Consider the following 22,710-nt stretch of genomic DNA (forward strand, 5'->3'; position numbering starts at 1 on the left):
TCTGGACGCGACAATCGATCCCCGAATCGGCGCTCTAACTCCACCAGCGGAGGTGGTAGTAAGCGCCGCCGCCAAAAAGCGGCAGAAGTCGATTTTGCCGCCGTCCTCACAACGGGGTAAGTTGGCTGCAATACGTCGAATTCAGCTACGCTATTCACGTAGCTGAATTTGCGTATCTTAAATCGACTCCCCGCTGTAGTGTAGATGTACCCTATGTGAGTGTATCATTCCAAATGCTCCACGGGCACGTCAAGCTGCTTAAAAAGGTTATTAACTTGGGGAAGTCTAAATCACTCCTAAAAAAATCGTTTCAGGGAAAGGTTTTTAGCTATTTTAATATCCAGTCAAAGCCAAATAAAAAAAGTTTGCATTGGTGATGAATCTGACTCGAATGGAAGGAAAATCTTAAACTTCCCCATATAGAAATAACTCCTGAAAAAAATCAATGAGTGTAATGATATTATTTGCGGTGACACTGAGGCTCTGTGCCAAAGATGCACTCACCAGCAGCAAACACCCCCTGTCCCCCCAGCACTGAATTAACAAGAAACAGAAATGTAACCAAGTGCACATTGCCATGCTCCTGGGGAAAATATGAAGGGAGGCTGGATTTCACACCTGTGCAAAGGGCGGGCTCAACCCCTATTGCATCACTTAAACTCCAACTTGCGGGCTAAAGTGGGATATAAATGATTCCTTGGTCTGGGCTTCTGCACAGGAAAGAATTTCACCCACAGTGAGCGGAGTATGGACACTGTATTGCCCCGCCCCGGTGAGAGTCTCACAGAGCTGGATAACTACATAAAAATGTAGACATGATAAGAAAAAGGGATGGAAACTTTTACTCCATATATATTCCCTGCTACCCAAAGATTCTGCTGTATCACACTGCATTTAACAAAGGTGTCAAACATGTAGGCAGCTTATTGTCAGTTTCATTCTAGGTGGAGGAAGTGTGAGCCATATCATTTGCAAATATCGCCTTGAAAGCTTCACATTGTTTGCCTGCCTTCATTTCATTGGATTCGCTCTCCGCTCCCCATTAGTTTTCTACAGTTTATATCAACCCTTGTTAGTAGTAACTGGTGCCAGCACAGTGTAGTTTTCTCCCTGTAGGCACTGAAATTGTCAGTTTCTGGGTCAAAAGTGACTAGGATGTGGAGAGAGCTGCCAAGACATTTTTTAAGGAGCAGAGAAATACATTTCAGTCGAGTTATGCCCAGATGGAATCCAGTAAGTCTCATTATTACAGCTCTCATCAACACGCTGCAATAACAGATCATTAACTTGTCCCCTTATGCTACTTTATTCATGATTATATGACAAGGAAAGGATTTCAGTCACTTACAGTCAGAAAAACTATCTTGAACAAATACACAGTGACTTTTCTGTCAGGCATTGCAGGTCTCATCCTGTCACCCAAAGCTCTAGGAAGTTTTGCCTGAGCAAGGTGGACACTTAATCCCTATGTATTTATAATTACATCATTCTTTCTCTGTGGACAATTACTTACAACGGCCTGATCATGAAATGGAATCCACCCCCTGTGCCTTAATGGAGCCCCATTGTCTTAACTGGGTTTCACAAGGGCTCAAGGGTCTATTTGCCTGGATCTCATTGCAAGATCTAGATGAATTTACCCCTTTGAAGATGAGCCAGCACAAAAATCTATGCATGGATCTAACTGCAGGAACTAGGTGAAATTCAGAGTCTGTGCACCACCTCACTCTCAGTTAAGCCCTGTTTTGAAGACGTACATAGGACATAAGTGGGGCACAGAAACTTGTGTGAATTTCACACTTTTGGAACCTGCCTCTGAACATTCATTCATCCAGCTCTCGCCCACTCCCAAAGCAGCAGCAGCAGCAGCACAAAACTTTTGACGATCTCATGGTCATACGTGAGTATTTATCCACTTTGAAAAATATGTTTTTAAAAATCAGTAGTAAAACGACAAAATGTAAAGTGCTCCTGAAATGCTATCGCATCACTGTGAGAGCATAGGAGATAAAGTCAAGAGAAATAGCTGGGCTTCATTAAAGGATTTTGCCCACCTCAATGTGCTGGGGGGAAGGGTAGCGTTTAATACTGCAGTGTTTCTCACTTCAGAACTTTGGACCTTTGTGTAGCACCTTTCTTCTAAGAATCTCAAAGCACCTCAAAGATTGATTGATTGATTAATTAATCCTCATAACACTTCAGTCAGAGAGGTAAGCATTAGACCCATTTTCCAGATGGGCAAGCTGAGGCACTGGGAAATGAGTTGCCTACAGCTACAACAGTATCAAGTGAATCAGTGGCAGAGCCACAATTTGAACCGTGGAATTCTGACTCCCAGTCATTTGCTGGAACAACCAGACCACATTCCATAGAAGAAAACTTTATGCCCTCAGTTTTCCCTCATGGTAACTTCATTAGGCTTAGTCAAAGTCAAATGTGTTTTTAGTCCAGTTCTTTTATGAATAGTCTTGTGGGAAAAGTGTCTCTCTTTGTACCAAAAGTACCTAGCACAGATGTCAGGTATATGCTAGCATGGATTACAGGCTAAATAAAAAATTAGTGTTCATCAACTTCAGTGGGAGCTGAGACCGTTCAACCACGACAGAGCCTCTAGATAGCGAGACATCTCCTAACATGGTGATGGACAGAATTTCTTTCTGAATCACAGTTTGTTTTGCTGTCTGCTCAACTCCCTCAATTCTTGCTTCCCTGTTATTTATAGCCCAATTTCCAAAAGTGGCCACTCATTAGGAGTGCCCAGTTTTTGGATGGCCAACTTGAGAACATATTAGACTTGGTTTTCAGAGGTGCTGAGAACTCACAACTCTAGCTGAAGGCAGTGTGAGCTGCAGATCCTCCGTACTTCTGAAAATGAAGCTGAAAATTCTCAAACCGGGCACCCCTCTCTGAGCCACCCAAAATCAGCAGCCACTTTTGAAAATGTTAGCCTTAATCTAATACAGTGTGACTTGTGGATGGTCTATGATAAACTTCCAAGTGGTCCACAGAAGTGCTTACTTCTCCCTATTAAAACACCTTTCACACTTCAAGCAGTAACATTTTTCACAAACTGCAGCCCTGTCCAGCACTGGTTTTGGGCTACCACTTTCCAAAAAAACAATTTATTTTTTTTACCAACCAAATTAAAAAAAAATCTCCAAGCACCTCTGCTTCTCTGCAGCTGCTTCATGTCTTCCTTTGTCAGGTGTTTCTTTGGGGGATAAAGTCAATCTTTATCACATTTGCAGAATACATCAAAACCAGAGTGGGGCAGCAAATACAAAGGAGGCCAGAAACAAACTGCAGTGCCACTGGGAGAGACTATGGTTGCAATCACCAAAGCAAGATATGGACCTAATAAATAGAAAGTCTCATGCCCAGGGAAGGGAAATAAGAAGGAGAGATACAAAATGAGGGGACGTGCAACCAAATTTATACATTAGACAAGTGTATTTTCATCTTCTCTCTTTACTTCTGTCCTTTTAATAACTTCTCATGCAATTAACTGCCAAAAGTTTCCATAAGGAGGTTTAGTATCAGTCCTGGGAGGCCAGTTGGGGGAAGGTACCCATAAGAGAATGACCATCTTAAGGAAAGGTGCATTGTGTGGGAAAGGGTGAGAACCCACTAATCTACTAATAATTCGCACTTTACATCTTCAGAACTCTGTGGAAACTCTGACTAATAGAGAAGAGATTAGACCAGCTAACGTGCCAGTTTTGCCTTCCAGGGACATTGTGGTGCACTGCGTTCCATCTGCCTGGCCAGATTTTCTCCACATATTTCATGGAGTGATAGTTCATCCTCCCTTCCTTCCTGTGACACATTCTCCTCTGTCCTGGGTTCTCCAGTCAGAGCCTCCTACACCACAGAAGGAGACAATTAGGGAAGATCAAATCGTCTCTCATCTTGTTTACTTTGGAAGCATCTCTGAAACCTCAAGCTATTGGAGTCTTTAAGGCTTACTCAGGGAAAACAGCCCATTAAAACTAATCAACACTTTGCCTCAGCAAATGACTGCAGGATCAGTCACTTGGGCAAAACTCAATCTGGACAGGCAATCCTAGACAATTCACTGAAGGAAAATCAGACCTGGCTAAAGACCCTTCTGGATCTTAAATAAAGATATGAGGGGTCAGCTATATCTAACTCCGACCTTACCTGTAATGCCCAAGGAAAAACATTCCCTACGGACACAACATGAATGTACAGACAGAATCTCAATGAGAACCAATCTCACCTCTTGATATACAGCCTTAATAGGTAACCCTGCATACATTTAATGCATCATCATCATTATTTATCAGGAGTGAAATCCTGCAGCCAACTGGTCAGACTCAAAAAGCTAAACATATCCGACCATGACAATCCTTGAATTTCCTTAGCTATTAAATTAACATGTGATTTAAATTGTCATATTCTGGATGCATGCACAACATACTAATGTTATTGACCATCCAAAACAATAGAGAGAGATCAAATTCTGGCCTTGTGTAATACATTATGTGTGTGTTTTATGAAAAAAAAAAAAAGCCAACTAGAAAACATGTATTTAATTGCACTGAACACAGGGTTTCTTCTCCACATTTATCTTACATTATCTCATGTACAAATTGTTCTTTTTCATTAAGGGTTATATATACTATACAAAGTACCCCAATACGCTAAGCAGACAGTGCAAAACATAGTAGGAAGGGATTAACCATGCCAATGGAGTTCATATATTGAGTGTGCCACTAAGAGCTGTGAGGATGTGCCATTGAAACCCCCAACTAGGCATTTCTGAAAGTTCTGTAGGGAAGCAGGCATGCAGGATGTGCTTGGTCCATAGTCAAACTGCTGACACTCATTTCTGTAACCAAACAAGCAAACTTTAGCACTTGGGACCAGATTTTCAAAGGTAGTTATGTGCCTTGCTTGCTTAGGTGCTTTTGAAAATCCCACTTGACATCTAGCTGCATCTTTAAGTGCCTGAATATCTTTGGAAATCTGGCCCTTGGTTTTTACCTTCTTACCTTTGGCCATGTGAAAATATTCATATTGTTTGGAGGGGGAAGATTAACCTATGACCTTCTGAGTCTATAACTAGCTCTACATCTAATCTATTATTCCTAGCAGTGAGTATGATGATGAACACTCTTGGAAAGGAAATAATGCACCCAAGCAAGCAAGGCACCTAAATACCTTTGAAAATCTGGTCCCAAGTATTAAAACCCTTGAAGTATATTGTACTAGAATGTGATGGATGCTCTGCGTTAGTCTGTGCTGTGAGCCTTTTACCTCTGATAGCCTCTGGCCATAAGTTTATTCTCAACTATGATGTCAGTGTCAACACTACCATCAAAAGTACATGAATTGTTTACTACATCAATAAGCTGTACACCCCTTATTATCCATGCTCTAGGATAGACAGCAAATCTAGATATCACCATCACCCGCATGTAGAATACTTCTTCTCAGCCAGGCATGATTCATGTGTGGAATAATACCAAAAAGGGAAGAGCTAGTGGTACCTGGTAAACTAGACCTCATTGTTTAGTGCTGCTATACGGTGCTGGAACGGCAGCTCTGGGGACTGTTGTCTACAAAGTAGCATTAGCACAAACACTCCCAACTTACCATCCATGTGTTTCAACCTTCACCTGGATAGACCCCCTTCCGGGGGTGACAGGTTTGTTCAGTCTCCAGGGCCCAATCAATCAGTCTCACTACTGAGGCTCCCAGCTAGGCATCTGGCAATCAGTGCCAGCTGTGTTCGTGAAATGGACATCTCGACCTCTTTACTTTGGGCTATGATGGATGAAAGAACAGCATGACTGCCTCATTCAGTGCAAAGCAAGGAAGACAAATAAAGGGAAAATATATCTGGGAGCACAGATACCAGTTTTAAAAATACATAGTATTGCTTCCCAGGATGACAATTCTATCACTGTAACAGATGCTGAGAAGCCTAAGCTGCCCATCTCACCCTAAACTCCTGGCTCACTTGTGCTCTCTCTTTATTCAGGCACTATTGAGTAATTACAATGTAGTGGCAGGGGAATTAATGACACCACAAATAGCATCTAATTAGATGGTAAATTTATGAATGTGTAAATGATTGATCTTTTAAAGTGCAGTGCAGGTTATATGATCTTTACGTTAAACTGCAAGCTCGCCAGGACAGCGTCCTGTCCTTTTATTTTTGTCTGTAAAGTGCCACGTTGACGTGTGATGCCATAGACATAAATAATAATAACGATAAATACAATCCCACGGATTGGATCTAGTGACACGGGACCAGCGCCTCTACCATGCACAGAGCCTGAGAGCTCTGCAGAGGAAAATTCCTTAGGGTTGGAATGCTGCCATGCATAGGGCAAACTCTGGAGTCACTGCAACACCAATACCAGGGGTTGTCTGGCGTGTGGATCCACTGGCCACACCCTGAAAACTCCCCTCACAAACCTGCTGCAGGTAGCTTTGCTCTGCCAGGGCTGTACATTCATTCATGTGCTTCTCCCTGCACAGTAAACTCTTGTTCTGCGCCATTGTGTCCAGGACCTTACTACAGTTCTTACTTGGGTCAGAAGGTTTGGTCCACATTAATCCATAGGAACAAGTAACTTCAAGAGCAAACAACCCATTGCTGGTGGAAATATGAACTAAGAAAAGCCCCATGAGTCACTCATCTCTAATATCTATGCTTCTATCAGTGTGTAATTACATGGCACTTACCACTAAAGCCTAAGTAAAGTTATTACAGGCCTGATCCTGAAGCCCTTATTCAGACAAGGTTCTCATTGCCTTCAATGGGTGTGAGTAAGGACTGCAGGGCCAGGCCCACAGTTGCACAACATTTATGCCCTGGTACCATGAAGTGTCACCTCTTCTGAAAAACTGCTAGCACATCACTCAAACGTAAAAGGATCAGTGTGCCGAAAATGGGGGGCGGGGGGGAGGCTTCTCTCAGCTAAAACAAGCAGCTACCGATTACACTGTCAGGCAGCTTAAAAGAGATCTAAAGATAGAAAATTTATGAGGACAGAACTCTCTGAAGAATCAAACTAAATATTATGTTTGGTCACCAAAAGCAAAACCTTCAAGGGACAGGACATCTTCAAAAGTAGGAGAATTTGAGCAATATGATGGTAGCGCTTCTCCAGTTCACTGCATCACAACAGTATTCTTCAAATCCTCAGTGGAAGGTTGGAAAATAAATAAGCCCTTTTCTTGCAGGTAATGATCCTGTGAGAGCCGCTAGCCTCAAGATCCAATTCTCACTGATGTCAGGGGAAAGACAGGATCTGATGCCTGTACTGGCCCTCCATTCCACTTTCCATTCACTTCAACAGGAGTTGGATCAGACTTCAGTAACATAATTAGCCATGGAGAATAGACCTCGTTTATGGAAGATCTATCTACCTATCTCTGGGATACTCATCACCATAGTAACTAGCCACTTCCCAGGAAGATCTGCACAGACAAGTCCCTCGTGGACTCCATGGAGTAGATGCTTCAACTGATACTCCATAGCAGGCTCAAAATAATGTATTTATTTTTAACTGGATACAGGATATCTTATGTGGTAAATAAACTGAATACAGTTTCCCCTGTATGCAATCTTTTATTTACTATTTTTAATCAATGTCCATAAATTGGCAGGCATGACAAGACTCATAAACTGGAAATAGGAGCTCTCACTAGATAGGTCCAATTTGTTAAATGTTGGGCATAGTGTGATTGTGTGTTGGCAGTAAAACTATCAGGCTCTATTTTAACATGACACATTACACCTTAATGTATAGTGGATTTTGCTCAGCCTGCTTCTGATGTATTTGACAGAGAGGAGAAATTCAATCAGCTGTGACCTGGATTGTACTTTTTACTGGCTGCCAAGCTAGATAAAATATTTAAATATTCACTTTTATATCACCCCATCTGGGGATTGAATGTTTCCGGTTGTATAACGTAGCCTGGCCTACTTTTAGCAGTGTATATGGAAACAGGCACACATATACAAAATATTTAAAACTAGGAGTTTATGGGCCCTATTCTCAGTTGGTGTAAATTATTATAGTACCCTTGACTTAAATGGAGATGCATCAGTATACACCCGTTGAGGAGCTGGGCCTATATACATTTGATTTGATACATAACGTAGGACTTGGGACAAAACTATATTAATTCTGCCTAACAAAACTATATAATGACCGATCCAGTGAGGTGCTGAGTCTCTCAAGTCAATGGCAAATGAGGCTGCTCACCCCCTTTGTAGGATCAGACCCACAGAAAACATACATGGTCCGATGGAGTAACTCAGTGTTGCTCCACAGAAGTCAGGTGAGCTGAGCCAGTTTATGGGGATCTGGCCCATAAACTCTTAGTGAGCTGTGATTCTCCTGCTTTGCTTGTGAACGTTGTAGGGAGTGAGCTTATGTCTGAGGGGGAGTGATGGTTCTAAACAGAGCTGCAGCCAAAGGACAGCAACATGCGCTATGAATCAGGTGGTACTTATGAGGGAGAAGAGGGGAGCATATGGCACAAGCATGTAAATAGATATGGAAGCAAAAGCAAGTCCACTCGACTGCTGTGAGGGGGTTCACGGTGGCATTTTGTCTCTGCAAACAGCACAACTGCGCACCTACACACACACACACACACCGAGTAGATATAGCTTTAAAAGCCTCTCTGATAAACACCCTGCCATCCAAAAGACTTTGTCCATTAGGCTGCTGTGCAACAACAATATGGCCAAATGGAATTTCAGAAAGATGGCTGGTGTGACCCCAGAGAGACCAAAACACTCCAAAGTTGTGTGCTAGGAAATATATTACGGGATCAACCCTGGCATGGGCCTGATAAAGCTTACTACAGCTACGCCTCAGTGGGTTGCTTAGCACAACACATAATTCAGCTGCTGCTATAAACACAAAAGAGAGGGGCCAATGGTGGCCAATGGTGCTCCAGCAATGGACTGGAGTTGTTAAGGAGACGGAACAGACTGGGGATCAATCCCCCTAGTGCAAGAGCAATACAGGGCCAACATAAGCAGACAATATGCTACCCTCCTCAATAGCAGTACATACTCTGGCCATTGCATGCCAGGGTAGGAAGGGGTGGCCCCATATCACTCACTATTGTGGGTTGTAGTGCAGCCTATTTACAGCCACGGGGATGGTGCTGTAAGTGAGAGTAGCCCCTCATCTAGTTCACACCTGGATCTGTTTCAGCTCCCGTAGCAGGCCAGAATCTGGGCAGTGCAATGCTAACATAAAGCCATGTGCTCCTGGGCTGTAACCTCTGGGCTATGCCTCTGTCTCCACATGTGTCCTAACCAAGATATGTCTTCCTTGGTACAGCTTTGAGGGATGATCTTGCTTCTTCTGAAACGACCAGGGGTTTTGCCACTGACATCAAAGGGAGCAGGATCATAGAATCATAGAGTCATAGAAGTGTAGGACTGGAAGGGACCTCGAGAGGTCATCTAGTCCAGTCCCCTGCACTCAAGGCAGGGCTATGTAATAACTAAACCACTCCTGACAGGTGTTTGTATAACCTGTTTTAAAAGCCTCCAATGATGGAGATTCCACAACCTCCTAGGCAATTTGTTCCAGTGTTTAACTACCTGACAGGAAGCTTTTCCTAATGTCCAACCTAAACCTCCCTTGCTGCAATTTAAGCCCATTGCTTCTTGTCCTATCCTCAGAGGTTAATGAAAACAATTTTCCTCCCTTCTCCTTGTAATAACCTTTTTATGTATTTGAAAACTGTTATCATGTCCCCTCTCAGTCTTCTCTTCTCCAGACTAAACAAACCCAATTTTTTTCAATCTTCCCTCATAGGTCATGTTTTCTAGATCTTTCATCATTTTTGTTGCTCTTCTCTGGCCTTTCTCCAATTTGTTCATATCTTTCCTGAAATGTGGTGCCCAGAACTGGACACAATACTCCAGCTGAAGCCTAATCAGCGTGGAGTAGAGCGGAAGAATTACTTCTCGTGTCTTGCTACAACACTCCTGCTAATACATCCCAGAATGATGTTTGCTTTTTGTGCAACAGTGTGACACTGTTGACTCATATTTAGCTGATGACACATTATAACCCCAGATCCCTTTCTGCAGTACTCCTTCCTAGGCAGTCATTTCCCAGTCGGTCCAGAGCATTATGAATTTGAATTCTATCCCCCATGCCACTTTATGCCTGAAAGCAGGTGTGCCAGTTTGGGGCGAGGCCCCAGCTTTGGTTTGTTATGATGGCTTATGAAAGGCTAAGTCAACAACGCTGGAGAAAATGATCAACTAACATCTTGGGTTGTACAAATGACAACAAATCCAAGCCAGGTCCCATCCTCTAGTTCAGGCCAGTCTCCCATGAACTCTAGTGAGTTTTGCTTGAGTAAACTGGGCAGAGTCTGGCCCTGTCACCGTTAGGAGCCAATCTGTGGTGGGCAAGACTGTCCACCTGATTCCAATGTTATGAGCCAGAGTAAATCAGGAGTAACTCACTGATGTTAGTGGAGCTACACAGGTATGAAACCAGTGAAAGTGGAGCAGAGTCAGGCTCTGTGGGTTTAAGACACAGCTCACATTTGCAAAGGTGAGAAGAGTAGTGGACTGCGCTCTGGAGGCCATTCCCTCAGGCACTGTGCCTCCAGCACCTCACCTGATACCAATATCCTTCTCTGCATTAGAATCCCCAGACCTTGCACATCCAGTGTGCAAGGACAGGGACTGTGCCCAGGCCCCACACAAGGTCATAAGGGGATGTACCAAAGATAAAGGCAATTACTACATCTCTTTAGCATTCACTTTATGTCGGAATATGTTATGTTTTTAATCTTACACATCAAGCCCATGAGTCTGGGATTTCTCTTCATTTGTGGGTCACATCAAAATCATGCATATATTAACAACACTATATAATAAATACTTATGTGGTTTTGTATATGTTATTTTTAATGTACAAGGCTTTTCCTGCTCTTGCAGTAGGGGTCCAATCCTGCTCGCCTCACTGAGGAAAGTAGCATCATTGACTTCAGTGGCGCTACTTGCCTGAGTAAAGAGATCAGGGTTTGGCTTGCAGCTTCCTACCTCTGTATTTTCCATTTCTCAGGTTGGGGGCTGCCTGCTAGTTCTAAACAGAGACAAGATGATGGTAGGAGCAAGAGCCTTTGGTGTAACTACTGCACACCATGAATTCCCAGCTCAACAACATGGCACCAGCTCCTTCTATGTCTGCTTAACATTCCCATTGCCCCAGGATCTGCAGCTGAGCTGTTGGTCCTATATCAATGCCGATGAGAATCTGTGTTGCATCCTGCTGGGTTGTTATCTTGGTTTCTTTTTCCTTTCCTGTTGCTGGGCTGACATATGCCGTGTAGCTGCAGTGTTTCAGGAACTGTTGCTGCTTGGTTTGAATAGCGAACCTCCTCGTCCCCTCTCCCTGCAAAGCGGGCTGGCTCGAGAGCCGCATTCTCTAGTGAATAAGGGTGAACGATGGCACTAGCCAAATGGGGCTCTATACGAAGTGACACTTGTGGGCTCCAGCCAACATCTTCCCTGCCCTTCACCAGGTCTTCCTGCCTGCAGGCACCCAAGGCACTCTCACTCTGGCTGACCACTACCTGCCTGTATCCCTCCCTTGGCTGTTTTTCAGTCACCTGCATGGACAAAGAAGCCAGAGGGTGGAGCCAAAGTGCAAGTTTCCTGTTACCATGAGGGAAATAAGAGAATCCAGTTTCATTCACCACCCATGAGTCAGACAAGACTGCGGATGGGGAAGTGGAAATGGTGCGTTTGCTGGTGTGTGCGTGCACGTCCCTGGAACACTGGGGCCCTATTTGACCATATCATATAGACTCAAGGCTGACACTGGCCAGTTTTCTATTGGTCAGAATCCATTTCCTGTTCTCTTGTAGTTTTCAGAACTTACTGTGGGTTTTCAGTATTTCCCACAGGATCCCTTTGGATTCTCAGGGCTTCTCCCTTAGTATTGTGGAAGCAGAGAATAAAGCATCTGACTTGCTGTACCCAAACAAAAAGTGAGAACTGTGTTTTTCTCCGACAGTATCTACATGAAAATGCTTTTATGAATCACTGTCCATTTGGATTAATAAACCAAATAGCATTTACTGGTGTTTTCAGCATCTTAATTCAGGGCCTGATCCTACCAATCTTACTCATTATCCCCCAGTTCAGAGTCATTGTCAGGTTTGCTGTACTCCATCCCGACCCATTACCACTGCTCGTGGCGTACCGTACTATTCAGCCTGAGTAAAAGCGGAAGAATTGTTACCTCAATAACTATTTCGGGAATAAGACCGAATTCACCTCAATTGTACAAGGAGATTCTCAGATACTAGAAACTGAAAACCCAAAGGGACAAATATTGCTCCCTACTAACTCCAATGGGGTTGCTTCAGTGCGGCTGAGAGTTATATTTAGCCTGGTTAATTTTATTTCAAATAATAATAAGGCGATACAACAATAGGACAGCACTGTCAGCCAGTTATTTCTAGGCCTTCAGGATCTTTCTTAGACAACTTAAATCTATTGCGAGGTTCTTTTCTCTTTAAACTGACTTTATTCCTTTCTACTCAGTAACAAGTGCTTTGTTTCTTTGCTGATGGCAAAAGAAGAGCAGGTTTACACTAAACTTTCCTTTCATGCTCTTCCCCAGGGAATCTGAGTGCAGAGCTGGAAATATAACCATGCCACAAACATCTGTGCCTCCCTATGATGTGCTCTTAAAAGTGAAACTGGGAGACAGCAGAGAACTCTCCTTTCTGACTGTCAGAACGCAAAGCTAACGACATTACTTTAAAGGGAAAACAGACTCTTTCTGCACGTAACTTTCATGGCAATGAACAGAGCTTTCCCCTGCCTCATACGGTCCAAATCCCAACAATTTTAAACATCTGCAGAAAATACAAACAAGTGAATTGTGGTCTCTAGACACCTATAACCACGTGGCGGTATTTGCTATGGGAACAGGATGCTTTTTCAGGAGCTTTTCATTATAAAATTAACATCTGGCCAAATAAGCAGTGCTGTTTCTGCAGTTTTGTTTCTCTATAAACACATGCGTGGGACCAGCTTCTGATTGCGGTCACCCTGGGGTAAATCCAGAGTAACTCCATTGATCCTCGCCTCATTGTGTTCTCAGCATTATTAAAGTGTCATAGCCACACCTGGCGAGATTCTGGGCAGATGTCAGTTACTGCTGCTTTTAAAGCATGTCCCACCTGTGCGCACTCTCCACTGACAACACTACCATCATTTCTTCAAGAATACAACATGGTGTAAAAGCAAAGCTCCTGAATAAGTCACACTAAGTGCTGACGGTGATCAGCATTCATGTTCAGGGAAACCCAGCCACACACACCTTCTTGTGGAGAAGCAGGGAGGGGGGAGGACACTCCAACACAGCATGCTGAGCTCTCTTAATCTGACCACTCATTGTCGTCCAGTTCCGAGTCATCGTCTGATTCGCTGTACTCCACTGCAATCCTGCGGGACAGGATAGTGGCTACATCATTGCCAACCGGTTCCTTCTTCGCCTCCTGCTCCCACTGTTCCTGGACTTTCCGGAGTTGAATTCCTGCAGTAGAGAGGATGGGAAATCTCCAAGGTCAGCAAGAGCAGCTTACACCCATTGTCTATATGAGCATGTGTGATGGCCACCCTATTGGCCAGCATACCAAAGAGTGAACCAGGGACCTTCGGAACTAAAAGCACTGGCTGCTGTAGCTTGAGCTACAGCTCCCTAGCTGGTGCTGTAGCTGACTCATCTCCTCTATGGATCTGGCACAGAGGAGGACCTGTAAAACACCCATCCACCCGCCCACCAGTGGGCTACATGGAGTTGCACAGCCCCAGCCTGCCTCCCTCCCTACTGTTCAACCCAGCATTGTTAGCTGAAATGGAGAAGGAAAAAGCATATTAGATCATGCTGTCCACCGCTTTCTCCATGGTGCCTAGTGCAAGCTTGTTCCCTACTGGGCATTTGCTTGTGCTCTGTGCAGTCCGCTTTTAAACATCCCAAATGATGGGGCTTTCTACCACGTCCCCTGGGAAGCTGGGCTTCAGTGCATGCAGGATTTTCCCCCTGATATCCAGATTGAATGGTCCTTTGCTCAGTTTCATCCCATCTCTCCTACTTCTACCCCGCATCAATAATTCCGCTCTCTTCAGTGTTTACAGGTAACATTAGCAATAAAATCTTCTTCACGGGTCCTCTGAGCACGCGGGGCCTGATCCCAGATCATGGAAACCAGTGGGAGACTTTGCACTGACTACAATGGGCTTTGGATCAGGCCTCTAGTGTGCGTGGGCATGTGTGTCTGCTGGAATCCCCAACATGTCCTTCTCTCTCCATCTCCGCTCCCCCTCACTGCTGGTCAGTGCCAGTGTCCCGGGTTGTAACTCACCCCTCCGAATCGCAGCAAGCAGGTCGCTCCTGGCATCGCTCATTGGTATCAGAGGGATCTGAGGTTTCCGAGGTTCAACCGCTGCCGCCGGGGGCGATGCCGAGTGAGCCGGCGAGGCAGCGACTGTTGGAGGACCGGGTGGAGGTGGGGGAGGTGCGACGGGGGGCCCCATTGGGCCAGTCTGAGGGGGGGAAGCAGAATATGGGCAGGGTGGAGCTGGAGGCGGGGAAGGTGCATATGACGAGTGAGCCACGGAGGCTGCAGCGCTGGCCGCCATGGCGGGAGGTGCTGAGATGGGGCTGTCGAAGGCAGTCTGAGCAGAGGGTATCACAGGGGGCGGGGGCGGAGGAGCAGGAGGCACAAAGTATTCTGCCAGGGGCATCTGCTGGGGACTGCAACAAGTAAACGACAGAGAGCAAATCAATGGCAATAGCAGAAATCCTGCTTGCTAAAGAAATACCACACATGAACCATAACATCAAGGACCCGCCACTCAGGGTCACTTAGTTGCAACCAAAATATCCCAGATAAATTCCAGCTTTGGGAAATGCACGCGCTCAATTCCCCCTGCAGTTTAAAATGGGCATGACATTTATCTCCACTGCCTGTCCTAAACTATTGCGCAGCTCAGCTATGTGCTGGTAAACAGCTCCCATGTTCCACCCCAGCAGTGGCTGCATTTGAAATGATTCCTATATATTCAGAGAAACCCACTTTGGTAACAAAAGCAGACCGTTTTCTAAAGTGTCACCTGAAAAGACACAAACACCAAACATGACAGGGAACTCAGTCCTTGTAAGCGGATATACCGGACCAACTCCAGGCCTGGTTCCACCAGGTGTAACTGCCAAGGAAGTCTCTGGGCCCTGGAAGCTGATTAGACAATGGGCGTAAGCCGTATAATACTGTATCTTGGACCAGTTTGCCATTCAGTAAGTGTGTAAAAACACGTGAAATTTACATGCTAAGAGGCAGGGGCAGGACAGCAACTGAAGGAGGGTGTAAGGCAAAGTAGTGAGGGGAGGGAAGCTTGTAAATCTTGAGTGAGAGCTGAGACGCTGGTGGAAGTGGCCTCAGATGGCCTGGAAGGTTATGTTCCCTCTGGTTGCCTGTATTTCACCTTGAAAGGCTATGCTGAAGTCTAACTGAGTGACTGATTCTTTAAACGTACAAAAAGGGGAATATAGAGATCTGGCTGAATCCCCATCCTTACGTCTGTACATTGTGCCTCTGTACGGGAACGGCTGTGACAGGGGTCCACAGTATCTGATACATCAGTGTTGCACCCCAAAGAAAAAAAATTGTCTAGTTATTGTTTGGGAAATGTCTTTGCCTTGTGCAATGCCAGAGGGGCAGGTAACAGTGAGGTGCTTCAGACTCATTCAGAAAAGCCAATTAAGTTCCTGCATCATACCAGGAACAGTTACGCCAGGTGGGACAAGTTAAAGGGGCTACCAATTATTCTGTGTCAAGGCTGGTCTGACCGACTGCTGGGGTCAGGATGAAATCTCCCTCCTGTTGTACAGAACTGTGCCTTTAGATTTGTTTTTGTAATGGTTCAGGGGAGATTACACCTTCCTCTGAAGCCTCTGGCATCAATCACTTTAGACATTCAAAGTGATACTGAATTAGAAGGAGCTATGTGCAATCTGTAGGATCCCCAGGATAGAAAGTGTTACATAATGATCTTTGAAGACTGAAATTGTTTTATTTGATGGTACAGACAGAGAGAGAGGGTGGAATAAAAAGCTGCAATAAAAACCCCTCAGCACCAAGTCTCAGAGCCTGGGTCAGCTGACTTGGGCTTGTTGGGCTAAAATTAGCAGTGTAGACGTTCAGTCCAAACCCAAACATCTACACTGCCATTTTATAGCCCCGCAGCCCGAGCCCTGTGAGCCCAAGTCCGCTAAGGCAGGCCAGTGGTGCCCCTGCCCTGGAACTTTTATTGCAGTGCAGACATACCCAGGGAGATAATTGAGTTTAGAATCCAAATGGCCCCTTTAAAGGACCATCTCAAATGAATGGGTTGAATTATTTTTTAGTCTTTTGTTTTGCTTGTGACTCTGGAGTAAGAACTCCCATGGGATTATGAACTCCCATGGGATTATGAAAAAGAGAAGGAGAATGCTTGCAGAATAGGTAAGATCTCCCCAAGCCAAGCGCTCACAGGAAGCTGTCCAAGGTCCTGAACAAAAGACTTCCCCTCCCCTGCCACCTTCTAATTGGCAGAAACCATCACGGGCCAAATTCTGCCCTCAAATATAACCCTGCTCAGGGTTCCACGGGATGACAGAGGGCAGAATCTGAGCTTGCATATGACTTTTTTTGGCATCGGTTTATCTTTGGGTGACAATAAAGGCTAGTAGCAAGGGGAAGGCTGGATGAGTCAGGGAGTTGGAACTAAGATAGGGATCTTTACATATCGAGGCTACTGGATTGAATTTGGACCTGTCTTGTACTGGTCTAATCATCACTGTGGCATAATGTGAAAGGAGATGGTGTTTTCTGAGTGCAGTTCCGGGATACACAGGTGTTGAACTCTCACAAAGCACTCTCACAGATGGCATCAACTGATGTTCCTGTTGGCAGGCTGATCACATGACTAAAGGACTGAATGGGCCATGGAGACTGAACTACCATTTCTCACCTCGTGAATGGTAAGGCGCACTTTCAGAAGGACCATCTATGTGACAGCTGCTGCCTATCGTGTACTTGTTCTGTGGACAGAGGACCTCACTTTCTATGGCTGTCAACCTGGCACCTTTCCAAAGCACTAAACTCATTTAAAGGGACAAACGGGTCACTGGATGAAGGAAAGCAGGTTGAAATCCATACCCATACTCCTTGACTATCTGAGGTCTTGGTCCATTCAATATAGTCTCTGGATGCTGCGGCACATGGGGCTGCTGGACTCGGTTGAGACTGTTCTGACGGCTTCCTGCTGCTGAGGGCCTGTAGACATGTTCCTGGGCCTGGTTAGCGACCAGGATGATCTCTTTGTTGTCTGTTGACAGGTGTGAGGCTGGAGCTAATATCTGCTGTGCAGGGTGGTTAGGACTGGCCGGGTATGAGTGATCAGCTGCATCTGACGCATAAGATCTATTGCACAGAAAAATACCAAAGGTTGTATTCCTGTATGGAGGGCCTGGAGGGAAGGCAAGGTGAGGACAGGTCAGGGAGGAGTATGATGGCACCTATTGGCATTTGGGATCAAGGCAACAACATTGGGAGACAAGATGTGTAGCCACCGAAATACAAACATGCAAGACGGTATTGGGATGGTGCAAGCTGAGAGTAGAGAGGTTGCAATAGCCTTGCAGGCTAACAAATTAGCCTTTCAGCTCAACTGGGTGGAAATCCTAGCTTAGGTCCCAAATGAAAAATGTTCTGGTCTCATCTCAGCTCCACACAGAGATCGCAAAGCCAATGCGGAATTAGACATGATTTGGCAGGTGCAGGACCAACCCAGCAGGGGTGCTGCGTATCAGAACGCTAAGCAGCAGGCTGGGGTTTGCACAGTGCCTGCCTTCCCTGCACCTGCTTCCTAGTCAGCACTAAGAGTCCTTCACTGCCATGAGGAACCAATTCACCCAGAAAATCGAAAAGGAAAAAGAAAGGTGAAGAAAAGCAAAGAAAAACAATAAGCGTGTAATACAGAAAACCTGCCTATTATCTGGGGACAGTGATCCTTCCGATGAGGCCATGTGATATGGGGATGGTGAGAACCTGTTATCGGGCCGGAATTCTTTATCATATGCCATCATGTTCCACTCCAGGCGCCGGTTGCGGGCTTTTCTCACTTTCTTCACCTCCCGGGTGGAATCTTCCACTAACCGCTGCTCCTGGAAGCAGATAAGCCCTATCCTGTTAGCATGACTGCAGGATGGCTGCCTGCTGACTGTACATAGTGCAATGTTTGCTTGAGCTTGACTTCAAGTAAGGATTTTAGGTTATGTGTATAAGGGTAACTGGGATACCAAACACTAGTGGAATTCTCAGGACATGTTATTTTAGATCCTGGGTCCCAACCACTAGGACACCACGTCAGCACTGCCCCTTCACGCTCCCTTTCCCTCCTGTAATAATGAGTCTTGGTGCACCACCACCACCTGCTTTTCATTCAATTATGCAATAAGGTTGTGCTGATCTAAACACCAATCACAATCACAAGGCTGGTTCTGGAGCAGCCCGGAGAATGAACAATGGAACCGAAGGCTGTGAGCACCAGCAGGTTCAGCCAGTGTCTTCACTTTCTGAACTGGTACAGTTAGCTGTGAAAGCTGGGATGGACTCATTGGAGTCTGGAATACATTCCAGAGACTTTCCATATGATTTCCATGTAGATTTGGAAGCCTGAGCCAAACTACTGACAACCCAGAGAACAGTGAGGACATCAGTAACTCAGCCAGAGGTTAGGAGTGGGTGAGGTTCTGTGTCCTGCAATGTGCAGGAAGTCAGATTAGATGATCATGGTGGTCCCTTCTGACCTTAAAGTCTATGAGAACATGGAAACTCAAGTCTGCAGTTACACTTGATGGAGGTAATAGTGTCAGGGTGAATCTCAAGCTCATGCCATAAGCCCCTTGTTGCATAGCCCATGTGAGCCTTTGGATTCCAGTGGGCCATTCCTACACCCATTGCTCTGACACCTTCCATCAGAATAGGCATTAGCCAAAGCAAACAGGACAAGAATAGGTCCAGCAACATCCACTGGTGCTTATGGGATAAGCCTGTTTCTCTTCAACCCAGGCCTTAAACATGTTCTCTGACCACGTGCAGGGCTTGCTTCTATTTTAAGACCTGCTTTTCTGTCCCTGGGCTCTTTAAAAAGAAAAGCAATGGGGGATCCTTTACCTACCACTGAAACCCCAGGTTTCCTTTATATTTCTGTTTTCAGGTGCCAACCCCTTGAGTGCCATATAGCTAACGGGCACGTAGGGGACTTCAATCAAGGAGCATAATGTCAAAAATAGCCAAGAGGGATTTGTTTTCCAAAGGTTTCAGTGTCATATGACTCCCCAAACATGAGCAAGCAACAAACCAGAAACTCATTGATGCCAGACTGTCTCGTGATTCTCTTATTGCTGGTCTGGACATTAGGAGATCTGTATGTTTCCTGAATGTAAAAACCTCGCAACTGGTGACTGGCGCACATGGGGTAAGAATACCCAAGCTCCATCCCAGGCTCCTTGGGCCATCAACCTGTTCAGGTGCTAAGGTGGGAAACTCTTTCACAAGTGACTCCTACCAGAGCAGCCTTGACTGGACATGAGTTTGAGGATGATAATACGTTGACGGGCACCTTAGATATGTCAGAGAGAGCAAGAGATACTGCACCCATTTCAGAAGGACACTATTGGGGGGTGGGATAGCTCAGTGGCTTGAGCATTGGCCTGCTAAACCCAGGGTTGTGAGTTCAATCCTTGAGGGGGCCACTTAGGGATCTAGGGCAAAATTGGTACTTGGTCCTGCTAGTGAAGGCAGGGGGCTGGACTTGATGACCTTTCAAGGTCCCTTCCAGTTCTAGGAGATAGGATATGTCCATTATTATAACAGTATCAGACTATCAAACTAAGTCCAGACCAGCCTCATCTTAGGCCCGATTCAGAGCTTTCTCTGATGGCTTTACCTTCTGCCTGCGTTTCTCCTTTCTCTTGTCCTCAGTCGCCTGCAGCATCTTCTCCTTCCACAAGTTGAAGAAATATGAAGGGTCAGTGTAAAATTTGAGGCCATCTTTCTTGTCGTCCCTGAAATTATCACAGCAGAGTTGGGGAGGGATAGAGGAAATTCTCAGCAACAGGATAAAATGTTATTAATAACTTGATGGCTAAAAACAAAGGCACGTTAATGAGCCCAGCACTTGGGAAACGAACCCCGACGAACTCCGCGGGCTGGTGGCAAGACACCTCTTTGCTTCACCTACAGTTGCCTATTCCCTTCTGTCTACCTGCCTCCTTCCATCTCCCTCACTATTCCATCCCCATCCCACTCTCCACCCATTCCCCTCTCACCACAACATAGATCATTAAGGATTTGGCACAGATGACACTCAGAAGTAATTGCTAAAAAATGGAAAATACTATTGGCTTCAAAATTAGTGGTTTATTAAGGCCTGTTTGACATACAGGCTGATATAGAATTCCAGGAGAGTCTCTAATTTTCCAAAGAAGCTCCCAAATGTTACCACTTCCCCCCCCCAGAGATACATGAGGGTGGGGGTTGGGTTCCTGCCTTTTTGGATGACCCAGGCCATATTTAGCTTCAATCTGTTAGTGATCAGTGACGCTTTCTCACATCACATTTATCATTGGATGATCTGCACTGTGCAAGTACAGAGTATTATTGGCTGTGTTAAATAAACTCTGGGTGGTTTCGGTTGTCTTGTACAAGAGACGCGATCGGTGTAGCTGCAATGCCGAGACAGCTGAACAGCCGAGAAAAGAGCATCATTTACTGAACCATCATCAAACAGCGGACCAATATTCTCCTGTAACCACCCAGTAACACCACTCGAAACAACTGTGACTTCAGGCTGACGCCATCACAGCACTTGAGGACAAGGGCACCAATGGACTTCCAGAGGAAGCCCCATACAGCAGCATGAACAGAGTGTACAAGCGAAGGGATAAGGGGCCTGAAGTAACACCGCTGAAGGCAATGGAGTTACATACAAGTAAAAGTGGGGTAAGGCTGATCAGAAGTTGGTCCTTCCGATTTGATAGGAAACAATCTCTTCCAAAGTAGGTTTGGCTCAGCTAGGGATTGTTTGGTCTATATTGAACCGTACACCAAAGTTGCACAGTGGGCATGAGGGACGTTGCCCAGCCCCCACGCCCCTTACCTGTATGCCGTGAGGATGTTGAGCGGTGGCGGCTTGTCACAGCGTTGGTACATCTCCATCACGGGGTTAGGGATGGAGTTCCGAGAGACCACCTGCTGGTTCTGCACAGTTGAGCTCTTGAACGCTTTCCGCATGTTGATGTCTTGCAGTGAAACTGTGACCACACAAGAAAGAAACCTTAATGTGCCCGGGGAAAGGCTGAGGGCCTGCTATTTGTATTCTCAACACAACTCCTGCACCTTTCACCCGGCACTGGGCCATGTGCCTGGCCTTTGCTCTCTGCACCCCGCCCTAACAAGGCACACTTGCCATTCGCACTATGTCCTTGCATTTGAGCACTGCAGCCTAACACTCACATTGTGTGTTTGACAGTCCCACCTGTGCCCAGCATGCACACTGCATCCAGCACTCACACTGCATGTCTCCCGTTTTCCCCTGTGCCCAACACGTGTGCTGCATGCCTCCCGTTTTCTCCTGTGCCCAAAACACATGCTGCATGCCTGCCGGCCTCACCCAATACCCGGCATGTAAATGTCCAGCTATTCAAAACATTAACCAGACTTTGACACTCTAGGCTAAAAGGTTGGCTCGTGTTCAATTTGAGTTTATTTGTGCAGGCTAGAGACTTGTCCCAGGTCACTTTGGATGCCAGTGGTGCCTAGGCATTAATATTTCCACCTCTGTGTTATTTCACTATTAAAATCAAGGCCTCTCTGATGGCATCAAGCAGAATTTCTGGCATTTCCCCCACAATCAATGACAATCCATCCAACCCTTTTGGTCGGCGAGCATTTGCCCCGGCCTCTCCTGCATGTGGGCACGTGAGGCAGAGCTGTGTAGGGGGAGAGTGGGAGGCAGAAATCCAGCCTCCGGCACAGACACTTGAGCCATCCAAAGCTTTCCTGCTGACTGCCTGAGATGCCAACTCCACTACGAGTCGTGCTGCAGGAGCTCCCACCGGATGGAAAACAGCATTTTGCCAAAAGAAGGAACTACTCTGAGCTTGCACACAGGCCTACGCTGTGACAGTCCTGCTGACAGGCTTCCCTCCTTTGACGGGAAGTGGGCGCGTTTTCATCACTGAACTGAAAGAGACCTACATTCGGTGAAGTTTTACTCGTGGCTGGATTTGTGTCAGGCAAGCACAAGCAGAAGTTCCCCACATCAGTGTAAGCTGTATGAATGCACTGGATGTTACAGAGGGTAAATGTCCAAGGAAAGGCAAACTGTCTCTAATGGAGGGAGTGTGCCAGATTCTGTCAGAAACACATGCAAATTTACTGGAGCAGATTCTCAACCCTGGTTAAATCTTCTTTGCATGGAACAGTGGTACTTGGAAAATCCACCTTTTGATTGGTGTAAAACAGAGCAATTTTGCTCTGAAAGTCACAAAGTGAAGGAACGTGGAAGAGTGCAATGGGATTTTGTGCAGAGGAATTTTTCCAACCTAAGACCAATGC

At 45.6% G+C, this 22,710-nt stretch overlaps 1 protein-coding gene across 4 annotated transcripts in view; it reads right to left on the minus strand.

The window, feature by feature from the left end:
• Positions 1-10,777: 10,777 nt before the first annotated feature.
• LOC101940193 (actin-binding protein WASF3-like) overlaps positions 10,778-22,710 on the minus strand; it is a 49,466-nt gene continuing 37,533 nt past the window's right edge. For 3 of the 4 annotated variants that reach the window (XM_005291777.4, XM_065556590.1, XM_042851034.2), the window contains 6 exons: positions 21,251-21,404; positions 20,039-20,156; positions 18,076-18,251; positions 17,245-17,508; positions 14,410-14,801; positions 10,778-13,580 (listed from right to left, as the gene is read on the minus strand). In XM_005291777.4, the coding sequence (XP_005291834.1) occupies positions 13,423-13,580; positions 14,410-14,801; positions 17,245-17,508; positions 18,076-18,251; positions 20,039-20,156; positions 21,251-21,404 (1,262 nt within the window). In that variant the 3' untranslated portion in view covers positions 10,778-13,422. The remainder of the gene's footprint in view (positions 13,581-14,409; positions 14,802-17,244; positions 17,509-18,075; positions 18,252-20,038; positions 20,157-21,250; positions 21,405-22,710) is intronic. The other variant, XM_065556591.1, reaches the window with a different exon arrangement.

The sequence above is a fragment of the Chrysemys picta genome, chromosome 9 (assembly GCF_011386835.1).
Source record: "Chrysemys picta bellii isolate R12L10 chromosome 9, ASM1138683v2, whole genome shotgun sequence".
Taxonomy (NCBI): Eukaryota; Metazoa; Chordata; order Testudines; family Emydidae; genus Chrysemys; species Chrysemys picta.